At 43.2% G+C, this 10,024-nt stretch overlaps 1 protein-coding gene across 1 annotated transcript; it reads right to left on the bottom strand.

Annotated features, from left to right (window-relative positions):
* Positions 1-3,023: 3,023 nt before the first annotated feature.
* mogs (mannosyl-oligosaccharide glucosidase) lies at positions 3,024-9,607 on the bottom strand. Its single transcript, XM_077571695.1, has 5 exons — positions 9,497-9,607; positions 7,435-7,801; positions 7,057-7,280; positions 6,758-6,951; positions 3,024-4,994 (listed from the first exon to the last, which is right to left on the bottom strand). Exons 2-5 carry the CDS (start codon positions 7,784-7,786, stop codon positions 3,221-3,223), a joined length of 2,544 nt encoding a protein of 847 aa, XP_077427821.1. The 5' UTR covers positions 7,787-7,801; positions 9,497-9,607; the 3' UTR covers positions 3,024-3,220.
* Positions 9,608-10,024: the final 417 nt, after the last annotated feature.

Raw genomic sequence — 10,024 nt, 5'->3', positions numbered from 1 at the left:
TCCGAAAGGCTTTGCGGTTCAAACAACTTACCAAGACGTTCAAACGACTTTACCAATACGTTTGAACGACTTAACATTCAAACAGCTTTATCAATACGTTTGAATGACTACCAAAACGTCTGAACAACTTTATCAAAACGTTCGAACCACTTTATCAATATGTTCGAATGAATTTACCAACATGTTCGAACGACTTGACCAAAACATGCAAAAACTTTACCATTATGTCCAAACGACTTGACCAAGACGGTCAAACGACTTTGTAGTACATTCAAACAACTTAACACTTTTGAACAACTTTATCAATACGTTCAAATGACTTCGCAGTACGTTTGAATGACTTTCTTCATATTGGCTGTTTCCATGCTTACGTACTTACCAGACTCCCCAACAGCCACAATCTTCTGAGCCTCAAACAGCTGATTTGGACTCATCATGGCGCACACCCAATAAGAAACGACATAAGTGGAGCTGATCCAGCTTCGGTCAACCTGGCACTAGACAGAAACGCAACTCGCCGAGAGGAAAGTTGCTAGTTGATACAGCAGGTCAAGAACTTGAAGCAAAGGTTCAATTTTGCATCCTCAGAGCAAGATTCGCCAGGTATAGCAAGTTTAAATGACGTTAGTCACATGCATACAATAACACATTCAGCAATTTTTTTTATAATCTCACGATTTTTGCGAAGAATGCTATCATTTTTGCTTGGAGGTAAAACCAAACGGAAATAATCAACCTGGCTGAGCCCGTATAACGGAATTGTGTGTCATATACACGGATGTGATTTGACCAAAGTGAAATTATCTGAAAATTTAGCCGGGGGTCTGGGGGCCGCTGGCACCCAGCTAGGTCCAGCGAAGCCCCCCGGAGCTCATGGGTTTTCCGTGTTTTTAAGTACTTTCAATGCACTCACATGACAAAGAAATAGACAAAACAACAGCATAAATTTTCAATGTATATTGAACTATCCCATATAAAATGGCAGTTTTAGTCAACTCAAAATCAGTCACATTCAAAAACATTGGACTGCCTTTGCTTTTAAAAACTATCACTGAGAATATCATCATATCTAACTAATGTGATTACTAAGTTAACACATAAATAATGTTGAAGAGTTCAAATTTCATGAACAAATAATTGTATCATGACCAAATGAAAAGTAACTCATATTAGAGCATACCACAAATGTCTGTTATAGCAGAAGATGTTATCTGTCGGAGTCATGTGCATACACAATGAACTACTAAAAATAAATAAATAAATAAAATAAAAAAAATCGGATTTTTTTTTTGGGGGGGGGGGGGGGGGATAAAAAAAAAGCGGAATTCCGCGAATTAACGGAAAAATCACATCCCTGCATACAGTTAATTGTGCTGAGAAGCCACAAGTGAAATTTCAAACTTCCCCTGCAACCTCCCCCTTCAATTATTTACTTGCATGCATAGAGGCATATTTTCCCTGAAAATTTACAGTATTATGACTGCTGGGGGCATTCAACATCATTACACTCCCAGAAAAACTGTGGCGTCGTGCTAAATGTGCAAATCTGCACTTTTCACAGTCTGCATGCTGTTGTGTTACTCGATAGAAGCCACTATTTATAGACATGCAACCTCGCCGCACCGCTCCGGGCTTCCAACTTTACAACCGCATTCAAGCCCATTCAACGGAATCCGTGCAAGTCATGAGGTCGGAGTCGCGTGCACGCAGACGGCCGGCATCACCTCTCGGACTACCCGGCTTTCAAATGTGGTGTCAAAGTATTAATAACATTGTGGCCACTCGATGCCCCGCGGTGTGAACGTATGCCGTGATGTCACGAAGAGCACATACAAGTCAGTTTGGGTGTCTTTTGATGTCAGCTAATTAAACGGCGAGCCCTCACAACAACCACGCTCCATGGAAACCATGCAGAAAAAAATAACTTGCTATATACTGACGTCAGCTGGAGGCCTTCGAATGAACAAAGTGACAAAAGAGACGCTCGGGTGGCTGTGCTTCAGGTCACGGTGTGCTGAAGCTAATGTGAGCTAGGAAAGAGTAAGTGCTGCGGTGGCTTAAACCCGGTGAGGGGTTTTAACACGAGGTGAATAAAAACGCAGTGTTCTAAACGTTTATACTGGTATTCTAAAACTTGTCTTGGGTGGTATGAGAAATTGGAATGATCATATATTGATATGCTTTATAATGATCGCCCCTTACTTGGACAGCCTGTACCGGGGGAATTCCAATCACAAAGCAACAGACAATAAATAATTGAATAATAATGCATACGTTTGTGGAATCTGGGGTCAACTTGTAATTTACAATTTTAAAAATGTGCACAATTTCACACGTTACTTCTTAATATAAAGAAAAATTCACTGAGCTTTCACCAACGTATTACAAATACAATTATGCCATCTAGTGGCAGAAAAATGACCTCAACACAAATCAATATCACATTCGTTTTTTTAACAATACAGCACATATTTTTTTATTTTAACTCTTAATTATTATATCAATGACTAAAATATGCAGCCATATTTCTATTAGAAAAATTTAAAATTTAAAAAATGAAATAAGAAAAAAAAACAATTGTACATTTAAAATGGATATAAAATGTTTGCGATTAATCGTTAGTTAACTATTGAAGTCATGCGATTAATTACAAAATTAAAAATGTTAATCGCCTGACACCCCTAAAACATGTAAAAGACATAACCTGAAACAAGACAGGTTTTGGGCTTTTAACGTTGTGACGTTGCTAGCAAGTATGGCTACGTTACTGGAGTTATTATAAGTTTGCTTTAATACAACCAGTGTAACAAAAAAACATGTTTGGATGCAGTTTTTCTTGATGAAGCAAAGATATTTCTCTTTCTGAACACCCCAGCTGCACTTTAAAACAACCGAATAGGATGGAGTTTCTCTTGAGTTGAGAAAAAAAAAAAAAGACACAGTATTGCTGTACTTTCAAACCTCTCAAAATGAGTTAAATTTTTGTCCCAAGTTTCAGAGATAAGACAAGATTTAGTCAAATATATTGTCAAAAACATTTATTGTTTTCAAACAATGTTGACATGATCAATACCAAAGTCTATTATGATCCCTGCCAGTCAAAACGTCAAAACACAGGTCGCACATACAAAATACTGTTGCTCTTACATCAATTTTTTTTATTATTATTTTTTTTCGCAATGTGAATTTTGGGGCACCGCAGTTTTCGGATGAGATGATATTAGTACTGTTCAGCCATCATTAACACAGTTAGGGCTGACCAGCCAGTGAAGGGGTGGCTTCCTTGACCCCTCCCAGTAAGGTCATTGTACTGTTCCCAGATGTAACCCGTTTCTGTATACTGTCTGTACACATTACTGATAATGTTAGTCCTGAGTTCTTCATACAGAGCAGCTGCCTGTTCCTGATACGGCCCCTGCGTGTTGCTATAGTGGTGGAGTGCTCTCACCGCCAGGTAGTTGATATTGATCCACACCGCTCCTCTCCAGTAGGGGGCGTCGTGCTCCGTGTTTCTCTTCATGTACAACGGGTCGGCTTTGGAGAGAGAGCGCAGGCCGTAAGGTGTCCATAGCTTACTGGGATTTTTCATATCTCTCAGAACATGCTCCATTTTGGGCGAGTCCGGCTGAAGAACGTGCAGCAAGAAGGGGAACAAGCTGACGTAACCCAGAGCGTTGACGTACTGCGGTTTGGGCGCCTTGCGAACGGAGCGGACCAGTCGCGTGACGGGGAACTGGTGGCGGTGTTGCCCGGGGGGCATGTACACCTTCTCCTGCTGCAAGGACACGTCCTGAGTGTGGTTGCCGAAATCGCTGAAAGCGCCAAGCTGCTCGGACCAGTGGAGCTCGTTCAGCAGATTGTTGTCCGTCAGCACTCGGTGGGTGAGTTCGTAGTCGAGGTGCGTTTCGCCTAAAAGCCGCGCGATCCGAGCCATGATCCCCGAGGACAGGGCCATCCAACAGCGCAGGTCCACGTGGCGCTCTTGCGCCGATGGGTGCGAGGCCCGCGGGTAGTCATCCAGACCGGACGTCAACGTCTTGGGATTGAGGAACAGATTGGAGTCCTTGTCGCGCCCGCGCCAGCGGTACGAGTTAGGCAGCGGCCCCGACTGAGTGGTGTTGTACCACTCGAACCAGGTCTTGAGTCTGGGGTAGAGTCGCCTGAGGAAAGGCGGAGTCGGCTGCGACTCCGCGCTGCCTGGATTTAATGACAACTGCTCAATTAGTCCCTCAAGGGCTAAAAAGAGGGTGGGCGGGTTTGCGTTCTCGTTCCGCTGAACGACAAACTCAGCCGGGACTTTACTGTGAGCCTCATCCCCGAGGATCTGCTCACGGGGGATCCAGCCCTCCACGTTCATCAAGTCGAGCCAGTGGGAGACGGCTTCTCTGGTCACCTGGGGGTCCCACTTACTCAGCAGCAGCTGGTGGAAGCCCTCATCCCAAAGAAAACCTCGGGGGAAGAACGAGCGCGACGGGACGGCGGTGAATAACGCACCCTCGGGGTAGAGCAGCGGGTATTCGTTGTAGACCGACTGCACCACCGACTGGCCGTGGAAGTAGCCCATCCCGCCCAGCATGTTGCTGAGCGCCGCCTTGCCGAACTTGACGTACGCCCGACTGTAACCTTTACTCTCGAGCCCGAACGTCTTTTCAAACTTGGCGTCAAACTCGGCTTTCCTTTTTTCGAGCTCCTGAGTCATAATCGGGCCCGCCAGCTGGTCGTGGCGGCCGCGAAAGCTGGCAGACTCGAAGAGGACTTCCATTTGAAAGGGCAGCTGAACGGTGACCTGGTGCACCACAAAGTCGGCCTCTTTCCTAGTATCGGGGGGGTTCTTCTGTTGGTTCGGGTGATACGGGGGCTTGTATGTGTCCACGCCGATATAATGCCGCCTCTCCCCGGACGGCGGGCTGAAGGCAAACCTGTGGTTCAGACTGTGCTTCACAATGTCAGTCAACTTCTCCAAACCGGGAGCGCGAGTTTGAAGGTAGTTGTAACTGAAAAGGCAGGAAACTATTGATTAGATCGGGGATGGCCAAACTTTCTCCCCCGAGGACCACAAACAGAAAAATCAAAGGATGCAAGGGTCACTTTGATTCTTCTTTAATGTTAATTTATCAGGCACACCAAAATCAGCCAATCATGTCATTGCATATTTTGTTAACATATGACAGTGTTTGTTTGTTTTTTAAACTGCTATCAAGATTTTGGGGTGATGTTTTCACAGTTTGAACCTTGACACAGAGTAGAAATTAGAGGAAACCATTTTTGATTGTTAAAGAGATACTTGACTCATTGAGCCATTTTTAACAGTAATAAGATAATTTGTCTATACAGTCATTTCTGGACTACAAGCCGCTACTTTTTTCACTTGCGTTCAACCCTGCGGCTAATATAAAGGTGCGGCTTATCCGTCAGATCACAAGGGGGCGCACTATAATGGAATCGCAAGAGCGTCAGGCAGGGCAAAACAAACCGAGTGAGCCCAAATACAGTTTGAGAGACAGAACGAGACCGAGACAATTTGCGCCCTCATTATGGAAAAGAAAGTAGCGGGGACCCGGTGTGGTAACATTAAAACATCTGCGGCTTACAGTCAGGTGCGGCTTATGTGTGTGACAAACGCAAGTATTCCCCAAATTTAGCGGTTTTTAGTCAGGTGCGCCTTATAGTCCAGACATTACTTTAATTAATATAACTTCCTTATTTGACATGAACAATTAATACCTTAAAAACTAATTTTGCCACTTGCTGTTGACTGATGATGACATCACCTGCGCTGAGGAAACAGATAACGCCCAATCGTGGCTCAGCTTGCTGACCAAACCCAGAACAAAGGTGAGCTGTGATTGGTCGTTACCTATTTCCTCAGCACAGGTGATGTCATCTTAAGTTGACAGCAAGATATTACTTGTACATAAAAAATAATTACGTTATCACATTAATTATAAACAAAATCTTAATTTGTACTGCTGAAAATGGCTCAATGAGTCAAGTATTCCTTTAAAATTGTTATTCGCCACAGTGTTTTGAAGAGAAACACTGTTTAATTGTAAACAGTTCATGTGTATCTTTGCATATTTAGAAAAGCTCTACTGTATGTAAAAAAAAATAGTAGCAGATGTCATTGTTTTGTATATGCCGCGTGCCACTTAAAGATGGACGGCGGGCCATAGTTTGGACACCGTTGAATTAGACCTTGTGTTTTCTCAGCCATAGACCAGTGTTTTCCAACCTTTAACAAATAATGATGGTATAATAATCTTGTCTCAATTTGCTCACATATTGATTCCATCTTGATGTTGGACACACAGATACTTGTATTATTCAATTTTATGGATGACAACGTGGATACACCAAGGAATTACACGCCGTCAGGAGATGTGAAGCCACCGGCGGCCATCTTATGTTGCCGCTTGCTAAGCTCGCCTAACTAGAATACATTGATTTCTCTGTGGCGTTTTCACTTTTATTTTCTATCTCTACAGCTAATATGCCACCATGTATGGCATACACTTGTACCAATATCGCTAATATGAGTTTTAATTTTCTCTAATGAAGTATATCTTCGAGTGCTACTCAAAGATTTATCTGCATCCTGTTGTCAGAACCAAAGTAAAGCCCATTAGGCTTTCTCAAACAAAGACTGAAACACTTGCTCTGTACTGCCATCAAGTGGTTGGAGCTATGAAATGTTACTGCATGCAATACATGAGGGATCCATTTTAACAGTTCATCATAATGTACTTGGCCCGCTTACCTGGCATATTTAGCACTTGTCAAATCCCCTGTAACTGGTTTCCGGAATGTGATCTTGAAATTACCAAGCTCTTCGGAGACACCCGTGATGGAGGCGAGGCGTTTTTTCTCCTCCACGTGAGCCTCCAGTGAGCCTTGCGTATCTGCCGCAGCGTAGAACATCAGGGAGATGACTGGTGCCTTGGAGGCAGAGCTCTGATGGTTACAAAAAGAAAAAAGGAAAAAAAAAAGAGACAATGATCAGTTCGCCCGTAGCGGTTGCTATGGAAACACTGTCACACATAGACGGTTTGGACTTACGAGTTGCTTAGCGGTGACCCTCCAGGTCCAGTCTCCACCGTGATCCCCTCCCACCCTCTTGACAAACTCGGTGGTCAGTGTGAAATTGTTTTCTCGGATCTCCTGGACGCCAAAGGTGAGCCCGTCGTGCATCAGCCAGCCGTAACCTTGCAAGCGATCGTCCTGCTCGCAGGTGTGCCTCAGGTTCATGTCCATGTCGGAAAACTGACTCATCCACATCATCCCTGACGGCGCAGATAGAGGAAGCGTAGATGAATACATATACCAGTTTATTATCCATGATTTAGAGATCTGCTGATACTGATGTCTTTATTTATTTTTGTTTTATTTCCATCAACCTGTTTACACGTGTGTGTCTATTGGCCTGCGTGTGCCTACCTGTCACAATTGACCTGGGACTCCTCGTTTTCATGCCAAAGTAGACCTGAGGCCTGTAGGAACCCCAGAACCTCTCCGGCGAGACCCGGGCGCTGCTGGAATTGGCATCCAGGACACGAGGCGACGAGTGCAACGTCGCAACGCGCTTGGCCAGACTGGAGCGCATGTAAAGCGCGTAAAAGAACCAGATGAGGCTGACCACGCAGAGGCCGATGGAGATGTTGATGAAGATTTTGCCAATGTTCATTTTCTTCTTCTTCTCCTTGCGGTGAAACGCAGGGGGCTTGTCATCTTTTCTTAGAAGAGGGGGAGCGGAATCTCCGGTCAGCACCCTCTTTCGCTGCCTGCCCATCCTGCCCTTGTCAATCTGTGCACGAGAGGAACGTGTGGAGCTCAATGGCAGAAATCAAACAGCGTAATCCCATATTTATTTTACTACTACTTGAAGGTCATTGATTCATATCGTTATCAATCCCAGACTTAAGTCTGCACACTCCTCGCTCAGTTTACCTTTAGTAATGTCCGTGTATAAGTTGCAGCTAGTACCAATCATTTGGAATTGGTCAATCGGTTCCCGGACGCCACCAACAGGCCCACCCAACCAGGCGAGCAGCCAAGGCGAGCGCATGCTCCTTCACCAGTAGCGTCTTCGCTGACCTTGGATCAGCTTTCACACATCGGCTTACATTCTGCCCATTGCGTCCACAGCAATGTTCACTCCATTCTGGTCAGATTTTGACACTCCTTAGCGCCCACCCACCAGCTGAGTAGGCCCCGCCGGCTCCATCCCGGTTTAATAACCCATTGTAAATATTTATAGCAGATGCATTGCAGCCACAATGCAACCTCATCACAACAGACTTGCATGTTACAAATCACAATTAATCCCAAATCTCTCAATCGAGTTGTGACTTGCTGTTCCACAGTCTCGTCCCTGCAGAAGTGACTCGATACTCTTTTTCATTTTAAGTATTTCCGTGACCCTTTCTTTGAGTTTTGCAAGAGAAGATTTTATCTCCTCAGTCTCGTCAGCTCTTTTTCCACCAGGCATATTGCAACAATGTAGTTAAAAATCCCAATGTCAGAAGTCATGAGCGAGTGCAGGAGCAAGTACAGATGTCTCCTTCCTCGATAAATGCGTTCTTGATTTTTTTTTTTTGGAGGGGGGGGGGGGGGGTGGGTTTATTGAGTTGCCTGCTCTTGAAATGCTTCCAAGCGTGCTTACAGAAGCATATTGCATTCCCTTGGGGAAAAAAAGTCCTGTTTTTTTTTACTAATTTTTGGGGGGAGCTTTTTTCCCCCCTGTTTATCTGAGTATTTTTTCTGTTTTCCTGAATATTTTTTTCCAGTCTATTTTTCTGAATATTTTTTTTTATTTAAAAAATATTCAGTAAAACAGAAAAAAATATTCAGAAAAACAGAAAATTTTAAAAATACTCAAAATACTCCGTACATGCTAGATAAAGATATTGATTTTTACTTTTTCTTGTTTTGTCTACCTAATGTTGCCAATAATCATCATGGTGTCAACCAAGCTGGGGAAGGTCATAAAAGGGCTCGTTAAAGCTTGTAAATTCCTTAGACAATGTGTCTCATGTCATATTCATGTGGTTATGATGGTAAAAGGTTTTCAAAGCCCTTTCAAACAAATAAGTTGCTTCATTTAAGATTTGAGCAAATTGTACAATTCCTTTTCTTTCACGTCCTCGACTGTTGACACGCATTCCTGCCCCACGTTCACTTTCAATATTAGTTCTGGTCGTGAGTCGTGATGATCATATTATAGGACTTCTTGGCGTTTGAAAGGCGATAGTAAATTTGTATTCTCTCTGTAAAAAGTGCCGCGATAAAAAATAACGTGTAGTGAACCCCTTGGGTCTCATCATGTCACACTTCGGTCCACTAATGCAACGTTGCATTCATGCCTCCTGTTAGACCTGGCTGGAAGCTAGCATGATCTAGTACTGTCGCCGGTCGGTAGTCACAAAATTACGCTGTAAATTCACCAAAGACAATACGAAGGTAGAGTGAGAGAATGTTCATTGAGTGGTCGTTTACCCACCTGTTAAAAATGTCAGTCTCAGCTATTCATTATCCAACACTTGCTAGTGGGGATGCTACATCCGCGTTCACGTCTCTGGTCGATGACGTGTTTCACTGCGCTTGAATGTGACGTCATCGTATCATTACACCTCTTGTGAATAAAAATGTAGCTAAATAAATACAAATTCCGTTCATTTAAAAAATATATATATCATGAATTACAGTAGATAAAGCGGTCATGAAATTATGAAAGGCTCAATAGAATCATTTATATTTCTTCTTTTCAATGTAATTAATGACATGAGTTCATGTTTTCATAATTGATGTATTGGACTTTGTTTAGTTTTCGCACGGAAAATAACTAATATATAATTCAATGTAATTGAGTCATAATAAAGTTAAATTTCAAGTTGCGCAAACCCTGGAGGTCTGAAACCGCCCATTTAAAACTAAATAAATATATACACATTCGTGACCAAACACTATTTTTCCAACTCCTTTAGAGCATTTATTAGGCTGACAGAGGTGACTGGTGATGACAAGCAAC

Source organism: Vanacampus margaritifer, chromosome 7 (assembly GCF_051991255.1).
Source record: "Vanacampus margaritifer isolate UIUO_Vmar chromosome 7, RoL_Vmar_1.0, whole genome shotgun sequence".
Taxonomy (NCBI): Eukaryota; Metazoa; Chordata; class Actinopteri; order Syngnathiformes; family Syngnathidae; genus Vanacampus; species Vanacampus margaritifer.
This window is presented reverse-complemented; position numbering and strand designations above follow the sequence as displayed.